The sequence below is a fragment of the Microcebus murinus genome, chromosome 5, assembly GCF_040939455.1.
Source record: "Microcebus murinus isolate Inina chromosome 5, M.murinus_Inina_mat1.0, whole genome shotgun sequence".
Classification (NCBI taxonomy): domain Eukaryota; kingdom Metazoa; phylum Chordata; class Mammalia; order Primates; family Cheirogaleidae; genus Microcebus; species Microcebus murinus.
The window spans coordinates 18,145,115-18,169,355 of NC_134108.1; the positions used below are offsets into that span (position 1 = coordinate 18,145,115).

Below are 24,241 nucleotides of genomic sequence, written 5' to 3' on the forward strand. Positions count from 1 at the left end.
ATAATAATAATAATAAAAACATTTTGCAGATATATACACAATATAACAGAAGACTCTTTGAAGTCTCACTTACCCAGGAAAAGACCAAAAGTATTATTTGACTATTTCTAATTTAATAAAATTCAGTCACTATAATGATGTTTATAATATACACTCAATGAAAATATAGCATTAAACTGGTTGAGGAGATACAGAGTAAGATAAAATATGATCCTTGTGCTTAAGCAAGTTAATACCATATTTCATTGATTTTTAAGATGGCATCCATGGTAAGACACACTTATTTCATGTGTTACAAAAAATGAAAATATGTTGCTTAGAATTTTTATCACTTTCTTATCACTTAGTACTTACTTCATACTGAAAAAGCTCTTTTAGATTTATTTAGACAAAGCTTTTTTGACCATATGTCACATAGCTGTGCAATTATCAAAGTATAAAATGAAGATGTTTTATTAACAAAATAGCTCCCTTTTGCAAAACTGATGCACACACAAAGACCCCTTACATATTAAATTAAGGCTAGCCGCAAAAGGCCAATGCCCAGAGGAATCCAGAAGCAGAAATGGTGATTACACATGGGCCCAGTGGCTTGGGCTCTCTCTCATCCAGGCTCAATCATCTAACCCAGGGGTCCTCAAACTTTTTAAACAGGGGGCCAGTTCACTGTCCCTCAGACCTCAGCTACCAACTTGAAGAATGGATGTCAGAGTTTACTTAAGGGCGGGGTCAGATTAAGACAAATATTTCTTATGTATTACTCATGCCCTCAAGGTATGCGGTTCTCAAATGGGAGTTGATTTGCCCCTCAGGGTTGCGTTATAAAGTACATAACACTGTAAGGGTAGATACAAATTAAAAATAAGAAACTTAATCCTTCCTATAGAAAATAAGGGAAGATATTTTTCGCCTCACACCCTTTGTCTTAGAAAATCTGTAATTTGTAAGTTCTTTCTCTCTCTCTTTGAATTGTACCTAAATCTTTTTAAGAACTCAGTAAGCCTCTAGCCAGGTAGATTTTTCTCAAGGATTTAAGAAGCATCTTTTTGAAATGTTAATCAAGGTAGATAGGATCCCTTTCTCCCAGTTTCTTGGAGAGTAGGAGCCTAATGTTAGTGGGCGCCTTGCTCTAAGTTGCAAAACTAAATCTTTTCAAAAGGTGTTAGAAGTATTTTTTCTCCTCTTGTATAAAGCTGATTACCTAACCAGATGGTCACCCCTAACACCAAGTGAATTCAGAAAGAACTATGTGTGGCAAATGGTATTATTGAGTCCTTTCACTTGAGGACTACTTATTGTTTATCTTGACAGCCTGTATGAAATGGGCTATATCTGCTTGCTATATAAAAGGGTGAGATTTTTTTCTGTCTTTACAATCTCTTAGTGGATTGCTTGTTATACACATTACCTTCTGGCTCACTCAATACTAAAATGGTTTTCCTTTTCTGTCTTTGTGAAGGGCTTTTCTATGTTGGGAGGAGATTTTGTTTTTAATTATATTTCTCCAACAACCCCCAACATCCAGTCAAATTTGAATAACAGATAAAATGAATTTTTAGTATAAGTAACTTTTTAGTATATATATGTCCCCTAAATATTACACATACTGTTTGTTTTCATGAAATTAAAATTTAACTGGGTGTCTTGTATTTTTATTTGCTAAATCTGGCAATGCAACCCCCCTCCATGGGACATCTGGCAACATCTGAAGTCATTTTCAGTTGTCTAAAGGGTGGAGACCAGAGGCGCCATTAAACATTCTGCAGGGCACAGTGCAGCCCCATAACAAGAACTATCTGACCCCAAATGTCCATAGTGTGAGGGTTAAAAAAAAAAAAAAGCCAGACATGTGGCCACCTAGTTTCAGTGCAGCTGTTGGAGACAGGTCCATACATGCCTGATCTCCCTCCTTAGGGAGCTACCAGGAAGCCTCTTTGCTTTAGCCCTCAAAGCGGTGTGAAGCCAGAAAGCTCTCCAACCACAACAGAAGCCCAAGTTATCAGTGTGAGGGAGTTAAAGCCCCCGAGGGCAACCATCCACCCTTGGGCAAAAGCATTGTGGGACAAGTGCCACTCTCTTGCTAGCCTTTAGCTGGAGCCTCTCAGGGGCGTTTTACATAGTTCATCAGGACCCCAGCTCACCACGCCCCAGGAGCCCTCCCCAGTAATGATCACATCCTCTCACAGATTTCTTTCTCTTTCTCATTTCACTCTCACACTCCCTCATTTCCGCTTTCTGAAATCACTTCCCATATAAATTGTCTCCATCCAGATTATTTTCTCAGGCTCTGATTTGGGAGATCACCTAGTAGAAGGTACATCGTGTCAACAGCAAATTTCCTCCTGTGAACGTCATACCCAGAACAAGCTTACCCTGAAGTGCTGTGCAGTTAGTTCTTTATTGTGGAGGGGGATAGGGTAGTGAGCCGTTTGCAGATCCTTCAGGGCTGCAGCCAGTTTACCCTTATCTTTGAAATTAGCAATCACATTTCCAACAGCTTTCAAAATCAACAGAGACTGCTCTGTAAAGCGGTAGCTCTCCTGCGAAGACAGAACATAGCAGCCATCCTCACTTGCATTTATTTAGATGTCATTAAGTTTATAATATTTTAGGTTAAAATATCAAATGTTTTCTACATGGCTGATTCAATAATTATGTTTAGAGAATTTACATATCAAGGCATTTTACTAGGTGCTGTGGTCTCGGAGGTAGAAAACAAGGAATGCAACTCCCACCTGGGTGGGAACACATAGCAGAAACAACCACCTCATAATGGGGCTGAGGGAAAACTTCTCCAGAGTATTACTATCCAGACCTAGTTCTGAGGGATGTCTAGGATTAGCCTGACAAAAACTGTGTGGGGTTTGAGGATGGATAAGAGAAGAGATTTCAGGGTGGGAGCCCGAAAGATCATAAAGACAAGAGAGTGATTGTAGCGCATGGCTGCCTCCTCCTGTCAACTCTGATGAAACAATAAAAGCAAGAAGAGGGGGGGCAGGGTCAACTAATATTTTAAAAATCTGAGGAAAGCCTGAGGTGATTGAAGACTATCAGTTGGTGTGAGGTGGATAGTGGTGGGGTTGCCTGGAGCAGCCGGTCTTGGAGGCCACATGAAGAGGGTGAAAATTGGAGGAAAGCCTTTTTCCCCAGAGGGCACCACGGTGCAGAAATTCTGAGGAATGGCCCAGCAAGTGTGTCTGGACAGTGCAGACACTGATGGAGACAGATGCAACTGACTGGCCACTAGAACACATCTCTTCTCCATTACCTCCTCCAAATCCCCACAAAGCCTAGGGAAAGTCTCATCGCAAGGGTTTTTCTCCCTAGAGTGGAACCATGACCAGAAAAGGTCTCTGGTCAGAGGCAGCACTGGGATGGGTCAATTCTGCTCCTGGGCCAGTCTTTCCCCTTTTGCTTCTCTATTAGCATCAAAGAGCAGCGGAGCTTGGGCTGGAGCCCCAGTAAGCTTTACAATTTAGAGGAGTGATATCTCCAGGGAAATAGGAGCTTACAGACCAAAACAAGTGAGCGTGTGGGGAGTTAAACCACCTAAAGGAAGGCAACACACTGGATGATGCATACCAGGTACAGCAGAACTATGTTTTAAAAAGATGAGAATTTGAAATAAGCAGGATAAACATATTTAAGTAAATAAGGGACATATGCTTATAATGTCAACTGGTTGATTTTCCTCCTGTGCCTACTAACTAGGAGGAAAGAGACCTGGTGAGAGATGGCACAGCAAGGAGAGGAGCAGCCTTGGGGAATCTTGTAGCCACTGCCTACACAGGCAAGAATGTGCAAGCAGGGCATATCTGGGCCACGAAACTGCAGCGTAAGGGAGCTGGTCTTGAGCCATCTTCCTGCTGCAAGATTTGCTATCTGGCTTGGAGAATCTCACTAAAACAAGGTTGTACCACTTGGAGTTGGTTTCATGTTTGTTCATTTGTTTTTGGTGGGAGGTGTTGGAGCTGAAGAACTGTCAGGAATTATGCAGTGGTAAGGCCACGTAGGAATCTTCTCCCAAATGCACATGCTCAGAGAAAGGACATCCAAAACCAAGAGTAGACTTCAGAGGAGATGCTGGCCCCATTTACCTCACGTCTTCTTCCAGACGGGTCAGAGCAGAGGAGCAAGAGAAACCACAGAGACCAGAAAGAGAGAGAGGAAATGAAGGAGAAATGACAGAAGCTTCCATGGGCAGCCCCTTACTCCTCAAATCCCAGAGACATATACTCCAAATTCCTCAGGCCAAGGAACGAATGAATAAAAGAGATCAAAATTTAAACTGTATGAGAAAGGACTGTACTCATCCTTTATACCCCAAAGGACCAATGATGTTAACAGATGTCAAAGGGGATCCAACAGAGTAGAGGTGAGAACAAGTTATTGGAGAAAAAAAAAACAAAACTGTTTTATTTATATCTCTACAGGAGATAGACTGTTCATTATAGACTGTTCATTATACATGTTGCAGTTGGGGATTTCTTGCAGAATATACTGAACAGTTTTAAAAGGTAAAAAATCATGAGCAAGTTGAATAAAAATAAAAATAGTATTTAGTACACAATCTTTGAAAATAGAGCACACCAGAATTACAGTTGCTAAAATATTTACCGGCTCAAAGTTGGGCAGCACGATATCTTCATCCCCCATGGCGAAGTTCACCATGCCGCAGATTTGTATGGAATGCCCCACGGGGGAGTGAGCGGTGAAGAGCAGCATGTGCCTCCTGTGGAGAAGGGACACTGGTGAGGACCCGCCAAGTGCTTCCTGTGCAGCGGCCTTTACCTCTGTTAGTTGCCTGATGACAGTTTGGAATTCAAACTAAGTCACAGGTTAGTGAAGAGTTGAATTTTTTTTTTAACAGATGGGATAAACACCTTTGAATTTTTGCTCCAAAAGAACCCTACAAGATTATGAAATTTCTATTTTACTAACTATGTAGGACAAAAGTGGACTAAAGGCCAAACTGCTCTCCAGCACATGGTGGAGGTATCTCCCACACGTGGCAGTCACCTCGTGACAGGTTGGTCTTGATTTCTCCCTAACAACAACAACAAAAAACTCATGTGGGCATAGGGCTTTGTTAGATTTCATAGCCTTTACCTCACAAACGCACATTTCATTGTGTCTGGGAAGCAGGATCACTGAGAACAGGGACATTTGTATTCCCTTAGTTACAAAGCACTTGGAGCATGTTTAAAACATCCAAGTGGATGGGTTAGGTCCTAGGGAAAAATGTGATTAGAAGAAGATTCTTCATTAATTATCTATGTTTGGTCATCTCAATGGATAAGCACTCAACAGAGTAGCTTGATTTCTCGGAGAATCTCTCCATGCCAGAGTGTTTAGGGCAGATGTGAAAAATGTAAAATTTATTATTTTCTAGAAATACAGGATGTTTGCCATACACTAATTAGCATTTGATTTTGTTGCTTATGCTTTGCTTTTTGCACAAGAGCCCTAGTTTTTCATTGATCACATAGATTTAGCACGATTGATCCTGGAAAAAAACACCTGGTAAAAATATCTATTTTGTCTGAAACATAAAGTAATATTTTAAATTTTATTCATCAAAATCAAGAAAACTTTTTCATTATACATATTTTCTTTAAAATGGAAACTGGGATGTGTTTAGTCAGCTTTATCTTAATTAAAAATAATATCTAACAAAAATAAACTAAAGGAAAAACTATAGACTGGCAGGGGAAAACTCCATGTTTATCCATCTTTGTTTAAATAAAATCAAGCTTCTTGGTACAGAATATAATAAGATTCATGAGAAAACAAAAGAATATCTTTAATAAATTAATTTTAGAAATTGCTAAGTTACACAAATTTAAACACTATTGTTTACTAAAGAAGTTCCCAGAATCTTTGACATTATGAATCCTCTAGAGGATTTAGTGTACAGCATTTCTCAATTTTTTTCTTTATGAAATTATTTTTCTCAAGAATCATGATAGACTTGTGCCTTGTGAAATCACTTCAGGAAACAATATCCTGGAATTCGTGTTGTTTACTTCTTTAGTAATCAACAGTTTGCAGGGCTTCAGAAAATTCTTAGTATGGGAAAAATGAAGTCCATACCCAACAGGCAGGCGAACCATTGTAGCCTTGGTAGCATACGTATGAATCTTCAGAACAAGACTGCGTGGCTTCAGAGATTTCCAAGAAATTGTTTCAACTGTTAGAAGTCCAGGCTCAATGGGAGGGCTATCTTTTGTTAAGGCTTTAAGATAAGTGAAAAAATATTGAAATTTGATTGTGTAAGTATAGCTGGCCTTCACTTGGATTGATTTTTATCCAGCAACAACATAAACAATAATAATAATAATGAAGAATTAGAGATATTCTAAAAATGTTCATTCATAAAACATTAAACATTACTCCAGGCAAATAATTTTTTAAAATATTACTCAAGTGGAATCTGGATCTTCCTCTTTGTCCTATGTCCCTCCTAATAATCATCCCCTTAGGTGAAGAAACTAGGAATGGGAAAATTAGGAAACTTTTATATTTCATTATAGTATACCATCACTTTTATTAATGTTATCTCTATAGCAGTAATTACAAATACATCTAAATGCAATTTCAAAGGAAGGAAACATATCACATGTGGGGAAAAAAAGAGATTTTTCTAAGATACTGTCAAAGCAAGTCAAAATATCCCACTATTTATATAATTTTTTAATAAATTTGCAGTTATGTAGAAAATAACAAGTAATTAATAGAATTTCATTTTGATATCAAGTTTTTATTCCAAAATAGGCAAATAATATGGACTATACTTCATCAATAAACTGAGGGTAAAATACTTCTTTTCCTATTTCCAGAAAATCCTGAAGCTGAGGATAGAAGGTCACAACATGGCCTAAAAATTGCTCTCATGTATATGGAACTGAAATGTTCCAGGGCATGGTGTGGCTTCAATGCTGTTGGTTTGGTAGACTAAACTTAGATTGCTAAACTTATGAAAGTTTATTATACAACAAGTATTTTTTTAGCATATAATATATGCTAGACATCATTCAAAATACTAAGGATACTTAAGTAAAAAATAAAACTCCCTGTCTTCAATGTTGACAAAACGTTCAATATTAAGCTTTCAGCAAATATTTATTGTATACCTACAGTACCAGGTACTGTTAATTTGAACTGAAGATAAACGCTTTAACAAAACAGGTCAGGGAATTACAGAATGATGTTTTGTGTGTGTGTGCATGTGTGTGCAGGGGATCAGGGACAGTTCACAGTTTAGAATAGGCAGGAAGGCAGACGAGAGCTTGAGAAACTTCACTCTGGGAAGACGAGGTAGGTTATTTCTGATTTCTCCTGTCTTTTCAGGGAAATCGGCAGTAAGGACATTAGCTGAAAATTAGTGAGAGTAAGAGTGGGTGTTGAATATTTGAAGAGAAGCAGAGAGAAGACTTGAAGGATTGCAACAGTCATCCATAGGAATGAGAATTGGGGGAATGAATGAACTAGAGAACCACTGGCAGAGCTTAGGGCTTTGCTGAGATTTGTGCTTCTAAATTTTAAGCAGGGATAGGCAGTACTTTTTTTCTTTCAATCACATTTGGCTGCTCTTTTGCAACCACAGTTTAGGTGCAGAGTTGAGTTTAACCAATATTGGGATTTTGCCTGGAAAGTAAGATGAGAGGATAAGAAGGGCAAGTATTTTGAGGGTATATGCACAGATATAATTACAGTGAGGGACCATAGAATCTATGCTGGGAATGGGAGAAAAAAGAACATGAGAAGAGAGATGGATAGAGGAAAACAGTAGAGAGATGGAGGTCCCAGTGGAGTCAAGAATTATGGGAGTGGGAGTTCTAGAGAGTTAAAGAAAGAGTGAGGGAGCGGCAATCAGAGAGTGCAGTGCTTGAAACTGAATTGATTAAGACGATGCACTGATTGGTAAAGATAAGGTCTATAGTGTCACCATGAAAGTAGGGGGCAAGGCGGGGTGGAGGAAAAGATTGTCAAACCAAAGAAAGTTCATGTTTTTCAGTAGATTTTGAAACAATCAAGAATGGTGACATGTAGGTGAGGGGGAAAAGAAAAACAGAACAACTAGGTATGCCTAACAGGTGAGCGGATGAGTGCAACCAGGAGAGGTGCAAGTGGCAAGAGTGAGCGTGATCCCTGATGTCTGGGGACTAAGAGCACTGGAAGAGGAGTACAGGAGGTCCTGTGGGACTCTTGAGAAACTCTGGAAAGGGAAGAAGTTCCTGTATCCATGGCATAAAGGTCTCATCATCGTTGCATATTCCCTGACCTGAATGTGATCAGGGCTTTAAGACTGTCATTTTCTCAGAGCTTTCTTACCTCCATATTCTCCCCAGCGTACCAGTGCAGAAAAGGAAACCAGCAGTTCAATAGGCTTTAGACTATCCACAAACAGGTGGTAGGACACCCGTTCTTCTGAGAACTGCAAGAAATTAGATCAACCATCATCATTAGTATCAGTCCATTATTTTCTACTCCTAATGAGTACAAGACCTAACATTTATAGGAAACTTACTGCATTCTAGATACCACAATAAGTACTTTATGGGTTTAATAATATGAAGAAAATTGTACTGGTGAATGGTGGCAACAGTCTACGGAAGCTGGATCTTCAGTGCCTGAGACCAGCCACCATGTCAAAGAGGCAAAGCTCTTCTCTGTGAGGAAAGAAGAGGGATGTGCTTGTTCCAGAAACGAGAAAGAGAGGAGGAGACTGGGCCCAGGGCTGAGCATTGCTCAGAGAATGGTTCCTGACAGGCAGGGAGGTCACACAGTAACTTGGGCAGAGAATGGGAATGTCTAATGGTGATGCATTAAGGTATTTTATAGGGTAATATGTGATATAAACCTTCGTGTCCTTCTTCCCATAAAATCTTCAGAAATATATGAATCCATTGCTTGCTGATGCACTAGACTGTAGATTTTTGTTTGGGAAATGCAATAAAATGCTGAGTAAAATCAGAACTTCCCTCATAAGACAGCCACATAAGGGATAAATGTACATGATTTTGATTCATCCTGTATGGGTACTATTTATATCCCTAATTATAGATGAAGAAACTGAAACTCTAGTAAGTGATCTACCAAAGGTCACAGAGCTTGTAAGTAGCAAAGGTGAGGTCCTAAAGCAGGTATATCTATCTACCTGACTCTAAGGCTAGGACTCTTGACTGTTGCATTATTATTGTCTCTCAAATTCTCAGTGCTTCAACATAATTTTGTCTACTGGCATATGGGAAACATGTTCAATGAATTTAATTGTCACTATATTTTGAATGCTTTTCATATTATTTTACTACAATACTTAAATAACCAGTAAATAAATGAAAGAAAAAAATTCTAATAATGCTATTAAAAAGAAAATTTAGTTATTTAATCAAGTATAACAAGATTGCTAGAAATGCTTGGGGAAAGGAAACCATATTTTAAATTATTGCCCCCATATTTTTCATTAGTTATCATTCGACACTTTTTCATTTGTTTCCTTTCAGCTATCATATGCATACATACAAATATGCACTCTCTGAAAATATGAAGGATCCCTGGACTTGCCAGCCCAGCACACGTGCCTGAAGAGTTTGCACTGAGCTCATTTGCTGCCATTTTTAAGGGTCTGAGTTTTGGGCGGGGGCAGCGGGGAGAGAACTAAGGCCACACACAGGGACTCTGTCTTCCCTGGTGCCAACACATTCCCCCTATGAAGGGCCTCCCCCCCCCCCCCGTCCTCACCCTGAGCACCAATGGAACATCTACGGCATGTGCTGTGGTCAGGCCTTGGGCTCCGTGCCCACCCCCAGTTCGGCTGGCCAACATCATCAGTAGTGTCCGGCCTCAGACTACAGGCAATTCTTCCTTTCAAGACATACTATATGACATTAAATTTGAGTTCCAACACCCTCCAAGAAGAAGTTATTTTCTCACATCACTAAGGTGAAAAGAAAATCCAAGGGAATGAAAGATTCATATAGGGATGTTATCATTCTATTTTGCCAAGCTGAGACATTAAAAGAAAAAAAAATCCTAATATTTACCAAGACTTCATAAGACTAGGATCAGAATAAAGAACAGCTGACCATTTTACCACATACACATTTATATCAGGATGGTTAGGTACAACAAAAACTCATATGCAAATTGCCTTAGTAAACAACAGTCACCATTTATTATCACGTACAAACAGGCATTCTTCTAATGTCTTACATACATCAAGGCAAACTTGATCTGCCTCCTTGTCCATAGATGCCAATGATGACAGTAAAATCTCTTTTGTAGGGTTTGCTATGAGGAGTTAATGCAATAAAGAACCTAGTTTAAGGCCTGCAATGCCTATCAACAATTATCATTTTATTATTGGCAAAGGTTTGAATATAGAAATATGCCTAGGTAAACTGTAAGCTATACATTATTCTCATATCATACTTTGGGTTCAACTTTTCCCAACTAACAATCTGGTTATCTTTATAAATTCAAAACAGTCTTCTGGGTGTCTTCATAGATAGACTCCACAACCCGGTGGACTATTTCTTCCCCCTAGTCACTATGCAGACCTGCTTCTCACTCTCACAGTAGGCACCCACCTACAGAGCACCTCCTGAGGAATGCTCAAATGGTTTTCTCTGCCTGAGTTTTCATCTCTGACAAGTGCAATGAATGGAAAAGTCATTTCAAAGACTGTTTCCTTCCCCCACCTCTGCAGACTGCTCATGGAGCTGAGGGGTTATCCTTGGGGGCTTGGATGGCCTTGTCCTGAGATAGGGAACCACGCACGTTTCAGTACAATTTAATTTCCCAGAATATATGTCATAGTTTTATCAAAATTCCACTCAATGCATAATTTGTTAATTCACTTATTCAACAATTTTTTTTAATTAAACTGAGCTCCTACCTCATACCATGAAAGGTCATGCAATGGTAAAGAAAAGAATACAGTCCTTCTAAAGAGGCTAACACTAGGCAGGGGCAGGGAGGACTCAGAGGAGCAACTAGGCAGCAGGGGGGGTGAGAGGTGAAGAGCATATAGCGTCCAGAGTGCATGAAGTTGAGCCTCTTAACCCAGACTGCAGGGCAGGGAAGGAGGCCTCACAGTCAAGGACATCTGTTCTGTTCCGAAGGGTTTCCAGGTGTTAACTGGACAAAGGCGATAAGGACGAAAGGGAAGAAACTCCAGGTCGAGGGAGGAACATGGAAACAAACAAGCAAACAAAAACCCAAATCCAGCCATGATGGTGAAAATGTGCTTATGCGTTAAGAACTATACACTATTCAGTAAATACTAATTGAAACCAAATCTAGTGAATTTATTTGTATGGTTAGCTCCTTCATTTATTAGTGAATCAAAATTTTCTTACTGTGAATTTGTATAATGCAGCTCAGGATTTAACTACTACAACATAATCATATGGATCACATTTGGGGTTATGAGCTAGTGTAATTTTGCTTAAAGTCTGGACAAGGGATTACTAGGAGCCTCTAAAAGTCAATTTTTAAATATAATTAAATGTTATATAAATATAATGTTATAAGTTTAGAAATGCTTGAGAAATTTGAAGGTGTTTTTCACTAGTGTCGTCCTACCAAAAATTTAAGTATAAGAAGGGAAATAGAAGAGATCATAATATATTTACCTTGAATTCTGATTTTTGAAAGGTAAGGCAATATGAACTTGGCTTATGAAAAATATATATATTCCTGAAAAAGATAATTTAAAACAGGTTATTATCATTATATGCAAAGACTAATACTACATGTTAAGTTTCTTAGAATCAAATAATTATAAGCAGAAAGTTTAAAAATATGACAACCATATTGAGTTAGTTGCCCTAAAGGGACAAAAATAATCCCAGTGAATAAATTTCTTCACCTTAACAAGTCTTTGAGGAGAAGTTGAAACTGGCCTGAGATCAGCTTGGCTATTAATGTGTTATGTGGCTAATCAATACATTTATTTTTCCCTTCTAAAACTTTGATTTGATATTACACCAACACCAGGCTAATACTGACTTAACTCTTTTGAATGATATCTAAGAATCAATAAGGTATATAACCACTGCATTAAATACACAAAATAAACCCTGGTGTGAATTTGTATAATAATGAGGCTTACAATTTAATCACTATAACATCGTCAGAGGGATTACTTTTAGATACTTACTGAAAGCATACACAGAAGTCTTCAAAATCTAACCATATTTCTTTAGAAACAGCATTATTTATTGGTGGAAGTTCTTCTTGTGATTTTTCCTGTGTTTCTGTTGTTGGGATGACAAAATCTTTTTCCGTGATAACTCCATCAATTTGGTGAGCCTCGCCCAATACAACATCTGTTTGTTCATCTGTGCCTAGTAGAAGACAAATATGTCAAACACATCTTATGTTGTTAAATAATAAGTGATTAAAATATGGAAAGTTATAAAGGGGAGTTTAAATATCAGTCTATTTGGGGGAAAATATTTACTGAGATATTCATTTACATGCAGGCCTCAAATCTGTGGAGGCCCATGCAAAGACACATTTCATATACTTAGGAAAATTTAATCATAACTTCTATGCATATTAGAGTGTTCAGAAATTTTGAAACCACTTTGATAAATGTGTGCCTACATTCTTTGAAGATTGTGAAGTTACAACAGAAATTAGCTAGCTTATATACTTAAAATCTGCTATGGACAGACATATTTATATAAGAGGGGATGGCTTAGACAACAAAAGGGGAAATGAAAACTTGAAAGGTTTGCAACAAATGTGTTTCAGTAAGCCATTTAACTACTCCCCACAGTTGATGATTCTATAGCCTTATTTTATATTTATATGTATCAAGTAATGTCATAAAATTCTTGTAGACTTCTGGATCTAAACTTTTATACATACACATGCCACACAACCCTTTAAAAAAAAAAAATTGAGTCTTGGCCAAGTCTTTATTTAGGAACTGAGGAGTTAGCATGGTTTCAGTGTTTGATCACAAGACGCATGCATTAAAACACATGAACTTTACTCATGGATCCTTAATCAAATCCTCTTTTATGTTTAGCTTGAATTTAACAAGTGAAATTATCTCAGTTTTCTAGCCCAGAGCAGATTAGACTCAACAAGTCAGGGCAGACACTAACGAGGCTGCTGAGTGCCAGAATGGACAGCTAAGGGCTATCAAGAAGCAGAGACTCCTCAGTGCTTTCAAGTCCATAGAAAAGAAGTCATGAGATTATAAATTTACCTTTTCCAACTATAGCTTGTGCGGAAATATTTCCCTAGGAATTGAAAGAAACACATTAAAAAACCATTTTGAATTCAGTAAAACATTACAGCCATCTAAAGCACCAAGGTTCTTAAAAGAGTTAAGACAGTTTTTTAAACATTGAAGAAATATATTTCTGGGAAAACTTAGTAAAAATCGAGTAAAATAGAACTTAGTTTTAATCTCAAAATTCAGAAGATTTTAATTATACAATTGGCTCAGGGTTTAAGTTTGTTATCTTAAAATATGTAATGTATTAATTTACTAAATGGTTGAATTCTAAAAGTTAAATTAAATCAGTAATATCCCCAAGTAGATATATTACTTTGTATGAAGTGCATGTCATTAATACAGAGAAATCAATGAGATTATGATTGTCAAATAATGTACAGAACCTAAAAAGGCTGTTCTCAATTACGAAAATGATTACTGAAAATTTTTACAGAAAAATTAAGTTGAGTTTATGTGTACAACTCTGTTTTCTCTAGAACACAATTAAAATAGAGATAAAAAATAAAATGGTATAAACTCATAGAGACTGATTATGGGTCATGTGAACAATCTTTTGGATGATGTCCACTGGATGGAGGAGACAGAGTAAAGATGAGTGAACATCAAGTGTGAAGCAAAGCCTTTCCATGCCTCATGACCCCAAAAACAGTCATCAGGTATTTGAGGAGAGAATGAGATACAGGCTGAAAACTCCACTTATTCTCCCGAGGCTCTTCTGGTTTAACATCTAGTCTTTTTCTGCCTAAACATGACACTGGAAATTGCATCAGGTGGAGATATTAAATGAGAAGCCTCTATATCAGAATTCATAGATACTGTGGAAAGCAGGCAGGGCTAAAAGAATATATAATATGAATCTGAGCAGTATAAAGAATACTATTAATATTAAAATAAATATTACCTAGGTTAGAAAATGGAATATTCACCTACTATAGAGGTCCCTTGTGTGTTTCTTTTGGGTTGTATTTCCTATCTGCCATTCAGACTTCAGTATTAAACAGCTCTATATACTCTTCTAATTTTGCCAATTATATGCATATTTGCAGATGACATATAGCTTAGCTATTCACATTCAACTGTTCAGCTCTCTTGAAGCCAGTTTGCTTTGGAATAATTCAGGATAACATTTAAGCAGAACTTAAGTTACAGATTTATGGCTGAAATATGCCATAAGGAATAAAAAAGTATGCGAATGATTAAGTAACACATACTATAGCCCAATTCTGACTTTCACAACTTTAGCATTTAAAGTAAAATAAAACAAAATATTAACTGCATTAAAGTTATTTCACAATTTAAGAAACAAATCTATGTTTAAGAGGTGGGCCAATAGTAAAAGTAACGTAGTTACCTGAGATGCAGCTCTTGATACTTGACTCACGTCTGTCTGGCTAACGGTTAAAGTTTCATCAGTTTCAGAAAGAGAGGGCAAACCAGAGCCTGGGGGTGTCCCTCTCTTAATAACAGAGCGTACACAATGCCTAATGGGAACAAAAAACCCCAAACTATTGTTATTTTGATCTCCATTTAAAATTACTAATAAACAACTACAATTTTGTCATGAGAAGTTCTAGTTTTGTTCCTTTTGTCATTCTCATTCTCTTATTTAGTAATTTTTTTACTTCATGTGAAGACGTTGAATCACTGTGCTACTGAAAAAATACTCTACATCAACCAATGTATTGATGTAACAAACTTCTGGAACACTATTTGGTTTAAAGGTATGGTAGTCATCTTTGGATTTTGATGACCAAAACCTAGAAATCTGACATTTGGAATTGACTTAATTAAATATCAGAGTAATGTGTCAGTGAAACGGGGCCCAGAGTCAGAAATTTAATTGTGAGTCTTGAGCCTTACTCTTATAACTGTAACATTTGTACCAGCTACCCAAGTATACAGCACTTCCTCTCAATTGCTCATACGACCCCAAATCGCCCTTGCCATCGCTAGAATTGTATAGGTTCAATAAAAAGAAATTTGTCATAGTGTATATGTTTTAGGTAAGTGCATCTCAAAGATAAAATTAAATTCTTTGTATATAGACTTCATTAATTAAAAAATTCTTGTCCAGTTAGTGTTCTGTAAAACTTAATTTATCTCAAGTAAACTTCTGTGATTTATATGAAACTGCCACTAGAGGGTAGCACAAACATATTTGTTAAGCTCCAATTCTTACAAACAAGGCCAGGAGCCAAGAACACGCAAACCTGGAGTGTTCCAATGATAAAAAGTTGTTTTAGCGGTCACTTTCAACGACTGGCCAAAAACAAAAGCAGGGTGGTGGGGGAACTTGCTCTTATGTGGACCTGAGAACTCTGCACAGCAAAGCAGGGCAAGGGACATGTCTGTTACTTAGGATGGAATGCCATTCACTAATCTTTGTCTTTGGCTCCGCTAAATAAAATGAATATGCAATGCATTCATAGCAGATTCAAGCAATGAATAGATTAGTTGAATCCAATCAAGTGATGAAGTCTCTGGTATCTGAGTATTAGAATTTCATCCACCTTAAGTAATAAAGCTGAAAGAAGGTACAGCAATATCAAGTAAGGGAATAATTCAGGGATTCAGGTTATGAAACCAGCCCATTTGTGTTCCCTAATGGCATAGAGATTTCTAAAAGGCTGGGTATAGTTATTTAAATATTGAGAAAGTTTGTCCTGGCAGTCTGCAGCTCCAATTCTTACAACCCTCAAAATCTCTGATTAGTAATGCAAATTTATCTCATAGCCATGGGATAAACAAAAATTAGTTGAAATGGCAAAATCATCATCTTAGTGGGTGTGATGTTAATTTTAGGTGTCAGTTTTATTGGATGAAGGGATGCCTAGATGGCTGGTCAAGCATCATTCCTGGGTGTGTCTGTGAGGGCACTTCCAGAGGAGACTGGTATGGCAGTCAGTGCACTGAGTGGAAAGATCCTCCCTCAATGTGGGCAGGCAATCCAGTTGGCTGGGAGCCTGGATAAAACAAAAAGGCTAAGGAAAGGTGAATTGGCTCTCTCTGCAAGCTGGAATGCCCTTCTTCTGCCTTTGTATGTCAGCACTCCAGGTTCTCTGGCCTTTGGACTCTGGGACTTGCACCAGCAGCATCTCAGGTTCTTGGACCTTTGGCTTCAGACTGAGAATTACAACCAGGGCTTCCCTGGTTCTGAGGCTTACATACACTACAAGTCCCCCTGCTTCTTCAGCTTGTAGATCATGGGATTTCTCAGCTTCCATAACTTCATGAGCCAACTACCCCAATAATCCCCTCTTATATATCTATATTTATATCTAATCTACATCTATATCTCCTATTGGTTCTATCTGGAAAACCTAAACAACAGTAGAAAACTTTAAGCATAAATTTAATTAGAAAAATTATGAACCATTAATGTTTTTATGTTAAGTTTAGATAAATTCTGTCTATATGCCATAGGCTGAATGTTTGTATTCCTCCAAAATTCATATGTTGAAACTTAATCCTTAATGTGATGGTATTTGGAAGTGGAGCCTTTCAAAGATAATTAGGTCATGAGAGTGGAGACTTCTTGAATAGATAAGGGACTTTATAAAAGAGACCACAGAGAGATTTTTTGCCCCTTTTGCCCTGTGAGGTTACATAGGAAAAAAAGAATGATTGAAAACGTTGAAATACTTTAACTATGTTATTGGGACAATTAAATTCAATTGGTCTTTTTAATACAACAAGGAAAATTTCACCTGCTTATGTTATATTATATAAATAGGTTAGCATTTCCAATTTTAATCTGTACATAGAAATATATGTGAAAATAATAAAAACTAAAAATGTAATGATAGTTTTATAATAAAATGCTACAATTAAAAGAAGGTCACTTATTTACTTCTTTTAACATTTAGAAGAAATTTATACAATGATGAAATATTTATTTAGAATATTTGACTATTGGGAACTTAAAATTTGGCTAATACAACTAGGGAATTTAATTTTTAATTTTATATGCCATTACTTAAAATTTACATAGCCACATGTGCTTAGTGGCTACCATATTGAATATTCTGAAAATTAAAATTTCTGAATAACTTAGATGCCTCAAAATATTTTCAATTCAATTAATATTTACTGAGTACCTGTTATTTCCGAAGTACTATGTTAAATATCAAGATGTTATAATATAGACACAAAGCACATAAGCTAACTTTGAAGGTCTTCATCATAAGTATATATATGCCAATGCTAATTAATTCTAAAATTTGGTGATGTTACTCATTACACCCAGCAAATTAGAGACAAATTTGAAGGAGGCAAGGCTATTAGAAGTGGACAAAATTAAGCACTGATAAAGAAATCATTAATACTGTGAAAGCAAAATAAAAACTGCAACTAAACCAATCAAAGGAACAACACCCAGAAAGGTCCACTAGTCTGGGGTCACTGAATGTTAGTGTAATTGTAGTTGCTCAAAGTGCTTGAAGTCACTTTGATAATAAGAAGACAGTATACTAATAATGCTGTGTATGATTCACCAAGAAAACAAGGAAGACTTTGGGTATGCTCTACCTAAGAAAAAAAGGCATTATTTAACATAATAATTTGTATTATAAGCAGTTAATTAACATTAATTTGGGCCAAATTAGTGACAGTGATGATAACATTGCATTTAATTTTTATTATAGCACAGTATCAGTTGGGACTGTTTGAGTCCTAAGCAACAGAAGCCTAACTCATAGTAGCTTTAATAGGAAAAGAAACTCCATTGGCTTCTTTAACTGAAAAGTCCAGCGGGAATGGAAAACAACTTATACAATATTCTTTTACATATGTAGAAAACTAATAATAATAAGATAATGTGGTACATGTAAATGTTGTAAGATATTTGAAGATTTTTCATATATATATAGAAAGGAAATTTAAAAAACCTGAAACACATTTCATCAGCTTCACAGGTTATTTATTTTAGGAGAAGAACTATATTCATTTAGAAAACACCTTGATAGACCACGTTACTTGCTAGATGATGGCATAAGTGAGGTACAATGGTCTGAATGTATGTATCCCTCCAAAATTTATATGTTGAAATTCTAAACTGTGGGGTAATGGTATTAAAAGTGGGGCCTTTGGGAGGTGATTAGGTCATAAGGCCAGAGCACACATGCACAGGATTAGTGCCTTTATAAAAGGGACCCTGGAGAGCTCATTCACCCCTTCTACCATGTGAATGTGAGTACATAGCTAGAAGATGCCATGAATGAGGAAGCAGGTCCTCGCCAGATATTGAATCTGCTAGCACCTTCATCTTGGATTTCCCAGATTCCAGAAGTGTAAGATAAAAATTTTTGTGTTTATAAGCCACTGGTTTATAGTATTTTGTTGTAGCAGCCCAAACAGACTAAGACAGAAAATCTGTGCTGACAAGTGGAGCTGTTGCTATAACAACTACCTAAAAATGTGGAAGCAGCTTTGGAAGAGAGTAATGGATAGAGGCTGAAACAGTTTTGAGGTATGTACTAGAAAAATCCTACATTGCCATAAAGACCTTTAAAGATGATTCTGGTAAGGGCCTGGAAAGAACAGAGGAGAGTTGCCTCAGTATTCTCAAAGAATACCAAAGTAGTTGTGAACTGAATGTTAGTAGAATTATATATGGTAGGGCCATTCTGATGAGGTCTCAGATGGTCTCATGAGGAATATGCTATTGGAAAATGGAAGAAAGGCCAACCTTGTTATAAAATGGCAAAGAACTTGGTTGAATTATGTTTGTGTTCTAGTTTTTTGTGGAAGGTAGTACTTGTGGGAGATGAAATTAAATATTTGATTGAGAATATTTCTAAATAAAGTGCTGAAGATGTGGCTTGACTTCTCTTGACTCCTTATATTAATAGTAGAAAAGAGAAATAGATTTGGGAAATTCTTAGCCTATTCATATGGGAAAAAATGAGAACGACTATGGAAAGAACATAGAAAGTGTGGCCAAATTTGAAAGAGAGATTAATATAGATCAGTCATCTCAATAGAAGCTAGGAGCTATTTCATCAAGGACCCTATTGTCTGAGGCAATGGAAGAATGACCATGAAGATATTTGGGAGATCAATGCGGCTGCCCTTTCTATCACAGGCCCAGAGTTTAACGGCCTGAGGGGGGAGGGCAGAAAAATTTCAAAGGAGTGGCCTGTGCTGCATTGGGCTGCTTCCTGTCATGGGCTCCACTCCCCACATTTTGTTGCTGTTCTCATCCACAGCCCTAGGTGTGGCTTGAGCAAACCTTGGACTAAGACAGGAAAGGTAAGGTGAAAGGTAAGGCTTTTAAGGCATAGTCTTTGAGGAGGTAGAGCAGAACACAAAGGGCAAGTTATCCTGCTCTCTGAGTATGAATGAAACAGGAGGGTGGAGAGGGGAAAAGATGGAAGAGACTATCCAAATGATGAGAAGCTTGGGAGACTATTGATAATGGTGGCCAGTAGAAATCCCCCATAGTGGAGTGGCTGAATGATTTAAGAGTGGCAGTATCCACTGTTTCCATTTTATTATATAGGTTGCATAAATATCACCAAAATATAATGCCTTCCTCAACCTATCAATACTTTCCATGAAACCTACAGAAAATTCTGCTGTAAATGCAAATAATTTGCATGAATATTTTTCTTCATTTGGATTTGTTTGGCTGGTTTTAAGGAATGGGAAGTGGAGTATCATCAAGGTAAAGTAAGGTCTGGGTCTAACTGGATAAAGCATAGAAGAAAGAGAACAGCCATGGGAGATGAAATGCCAATGAAGGGACAGCCAAAATGGGAAATTGCAAGAAGAGATTAGCATTCTAGTTCAAGATAACAGACTGAATACAAACATATCCTTTTCCTTCCGTCTAGGTCCCATTGGAATCTCAGAGAAATTAAAAACTAAAAGGAAAATCATACAGAACTGGCAAAATAGAAATGCCACAATGAGAGCTGTGATACTTTCCCCAGAGATAGATGAGAAGATTGATGGCAAAACAGAAGAGCAGAAAAACCCACAATCCCATTAGGATAACAAAGAGGGCAGTCACTGACTTTACCCACAACCTTTCCAGTGAATCTTAAATCAGCAGAGGCTTGGGGAAAGACATGGGCTATAGACAGTGTGGAAAGAAATCTTGGCAAGGGCAGGTGAGCTAATTATACAATCACCTTCACAGCAGCTGACTCCACTAGTTACCCTCAGGACAAAGCTTCCATTGTGTCTCTGAAGTGTGAACTTTTAATTGGAAGATTATGCCTGGGTAATGGGGGAAGAGAAGGAGGGCAGGACCTCGAACACTGGGTGCATTTATGACCACCAGGAAGATGAGGACCCACAATATCCAGGAGAGCCACGTGTTCTCCCACCTCCTGCACAATCACTGAAGCAAGGACTCTTATATTCAGGGTTCCAACTATTTCTGCAAAATAAGTTCTTTGACATACAACTATCGAATTTGAGACATGCTTTTGTAATAGCAATTATTACATTTTATTGTAATTATATACTTATATTAATACATGCAGCTTCCCCCAGAAGTTGATAACTATGAGGGGCAAAGTCTTATTTTTCTACCTTCAAGTGAAATATAGTGTCTTGCTGTATTAGTCTGCTTGGACTGCCATAACAAAATTAAAGCTGTGTACTCACATGACCTTCCCTCAGTTTGAATATTTGGAGACAGAGATGCACTCTCTTGTGTTTCTTCTTATAAGGACATTATTCCTCTACATCCTAGGCCTCTTCCTTATGACCCCATTTCACCTTAATTACTTCCTTAGAGGCCCATCTCCAAATACAGCCCCAATGGGAATTAGGGTTCAATATATGAATTTGGGGGAGACAAACTTTTGGTCCATAATATTCTACCTATGAACCCCCATACACAAATTCATGTACTTCTCACAGACAAAATACACTTACTCCATCCCAATGACCACAATAAGTTTTAACTCATTCCAGCATCAACTTTAAAGTCTACAGTTCAAAGTTTCATCTGGTAATCATCTATATCACATATGGGTGAGCCTCAAAGGAGGTAGGATTCATCCTGAGGCAAACTTTCACAGCTGTGAACCTGTGAAACTAGACAAGTTCCATGCTTCCAAATACGATGCTGGGAGAGGAATAGGGTAGACATTCCCCTCTCAAAAGGGAGAAATAGGAAAGATGAAATGGGGTGACATATAAGTCGAAAGACATATAAGTCGAAAACCTAGCAGGGAAAATTTTATTAGAGCTTAAGGCTTAAGAATACTTCTCTTTTGTTTGATGTTCTGCCCTCTGGGCCCTCTGCAGGGGCAGCTTCACCCCCTAGGCTCTGTAGGGCAGCCCAGCCTCCTTAGCTCTCTGTGAGGCCCACCTGGCCTGCTGAAATCTAGGAGAAAGCAGCCTTTCCCCCTGGGCCTGTGGTGCGAGTAGCAGCCCAGATGATTTCTGAATCACTTTAGGGGTTATTCTGGCCTTTTCTTGACGGATAAGGCCTGTTTGCAGCTGGATAGCTCTATGGTCCCATCCCATCAGCCCCCAAAATTTCACAGCCTTCTTTCATTTGGTCCCATTTTCATCTCTTTCAGTTCAAACTGGTATTTCTGCTAAAATAATCCATACCACATGATCAGATCATGGGTATAATCCTATAATCTTTTTATTTGGTGATCATATAACTACTCCCTTAGTGTTCTCTTCAAAACACACTTTCTCATTTTTGGCAATATGGACAGGCTGAGAATTTTCCAAATCTTTGTGTTCTGGTTCTGTTGTGGAAAAAAATTCCTTCTTCAGTTCGTCTCCCTCCTCTTGTGTTTTTACTATAAGCAGTTAAGAGAAACCAGCCACACCTTTAACATTTTGCTGAGAAATCTCCTCCACTAAATAGCCAATATCATTGTTCACAAGTTCTAACTTTCATAAAACACTAGAAGACAATTCAGCCAAATTCTTTACCACTTTATAACAAGGATTATCTTGCCTTCAGTTTCAAATAATATGTAATTCATTCACCTGAGACCTTACCAGAAAGATCTTTATTGTCCATATTTATACCAACATTATGTTTATAATTGTGTATTCTCGTAGAAGTTGGAAGTGTGCCCTTCTCTTTTCTTTCCGAGCCCTTATCAAAATCACCTAACCAAAAGTCCCTTCAGATAATGTAGGCTTTTTCTAGCACGTATCCCCAAACTCTTCCACTCTCTACCCAGTACCCAGTTCCAAAGCCAGTTCCACGTTGTTAGATATTTGTTATAGCAGAGTCCCACTTCTCTGTCCCAAAATCTGCATTTGTTTGCTCAGGCTGCCATAACAAAATATCACGGGCTAGGTGGCTTAAATAAGAGAAATTTATTTCCTCTCAATTCTGGAGACTGAAAGTGTGAGATCAATAAGGGTGGGTGCCAGCAGGGTTTGTTTGTCAGAAGGCTTTCTTCCTGGCTTGCAAAGAGCTGCCTTCTCTCTGGGCACTCACGTGGCCTTTCCACCATGTGTGCATGGAGAGAGAGAGAGAAAGCACTTCCTCTGGCGTGTCTCTCCTCATTTTTACCTATCATATAGGTGCTAATCCAATTAGATCAGCACCATACCCTTATGACCTTATTTAACCTTAATTAATTTCTTAGAGGCCCATCTCCAAATACAGCCACACTGGGGGTTAGAACTTTAACACATGAATTTGAAGGGAAATTAAAAGTTCAGTCTATAACACACATAAAGTTGAGCAAAAAAATATTTATTAATTAAGTGAATTAGTGTAATTGTAAGCTATAAAAGGTCAAGGAAATATCCTTTAATATGTGTGTGTGTATATATATGATCTTATTTTTAAATTAATATTATTTAAAATGATCTCATTTAGTGTTATTTTTAACCACATACATCACAAAATACTCTGTTAATGAGACACATTTGTAAAAAAGAATGTTATGCACTTACGTTTCTTTTGGAATGGGAAATGGAGTCATTCCATAATTCAAAAATGGACTTGAAATCTCAAGAAACTGTTCAGGCTTCGTTATTACTAGATCTTAAAAATAACAATTAGGAAGTGTGATGTGTGTTTTTTTAATATTGCAGAATTTAACATTTAATACAATACTGATTAGAATAACTATTAACTCAGCAAATCTCAACAGTTAAATAGGAATGTACAAAGATACATTAAGTTTTATTATTGAAAGAGTTTACAGATCTTGCCAATATTAGATTTCTTTTGTCTATTCTTTGGTTGCTTTCCAGATTACTTGAAACAATTAAGTCTCAAGGGAGAAAGTTAGCAATGTCGTATAGAGTTATTCTTTGACATTTGCTATTTCAAGTACAGGAATGACTTTTTATACAGGTTTTTACTTAAAAATATGTGTTCCCTTAGTTAACCTCTCAACACAGTTGCTTAGGGCATAAAGAAGAAATGTGAACTAACTTAAGGAGATAATAATGGAAGAAGAAAAAACGCAACAAAGTAAAGCTCATGAGTAGAAAAGAAAGCAGCAGGTCAGGAGAATATTTGTGGATATTCCTAAAAGACTCTGAAGGTGATCTAGAAATAAGAAATTCTTAATGAGTAATGAGCACAGCATGTGGATCACCATGGTGAACACTGAAATTAGGGGTCATTATTAGGAAAGAAGTGAAGTTATGACACAGTATATATAATTTTCTCAGATTGTTCTGCACTATCCTCTAAAATGATCTCCTTCCCCATTTTCTGTTAACTTGCACTTTAAATATTGAATTCAATGGAGAGAAGAAAGACAATTACATGATGAGCCTCTAGGTAGGGCACTGACATTATAGAATTCTACCACTTGTTAGATTTTCATCCCCAATTTACAAAAGAATGTTTACTTACCTAGAATTATACAACTATCAGTAGCAAAATCAGAAGTTACTAGTATGTTCACTACTCTTCCTTTCATTTAGCTATTCCTTGATACTCTGAATGAACAAGTATTTTAAGTGGCTCCATGCATTTTAACTAAAATATAGCATTTAAAAATAAATGATTTTTTTTTCCTTTCA

General features: G+C 37.3%; 1 protein-coding gene across 3 annotated transcripts in view; it reads right to left on the reverse strand.

The window, feature by feature from the left end:
- ADGB (androglobin) overlaps positions 1–24,241 on the reverse strand; it is a 146,568-nt gene that overhangs the window by 56,005 nt on the left and 66,322 nt on the right. For all 3 annotated transcript variants that reach the window (XM_012752190.2, XM_076002881.1, XM_076002882.1), the window contains 9 exons: positions 23,156–23,246; positions 14,613–14,742; positions 13,229–13,262; positions 12,167–12,353; positions 11,640–11,703; positions 8,335–8,437; positions 6,094–6,235; positions 4,618–4,732; positions 2,373–2,540 (listed from right to left, as the gene is read on the reverse strand). In XM_012752190.2, coding sequence (XP_012607644.2) covers positions 2,373–2,540; positions 4,618–4,732; positions 6,094–6,235; positions 8,335–8,437; positions 11,640–11,703; positions 12,167–12,353; positions 13,229–13,262; positions 14,613–14,742; positions 23,156–23,246 — 1,034 coding nt within the window. The remainder of the gene's footprint in view (positions 1–2,372; positions 2,541–4,617; positions 4,733–6,093; positions 6,236–8,334; positions 8,438–11,639; positions 11,704–12,166; positions 12,354–13,228; positions 13,263–14,612; positions 14,743–23,155; positions 23,247–24,241) is intronic.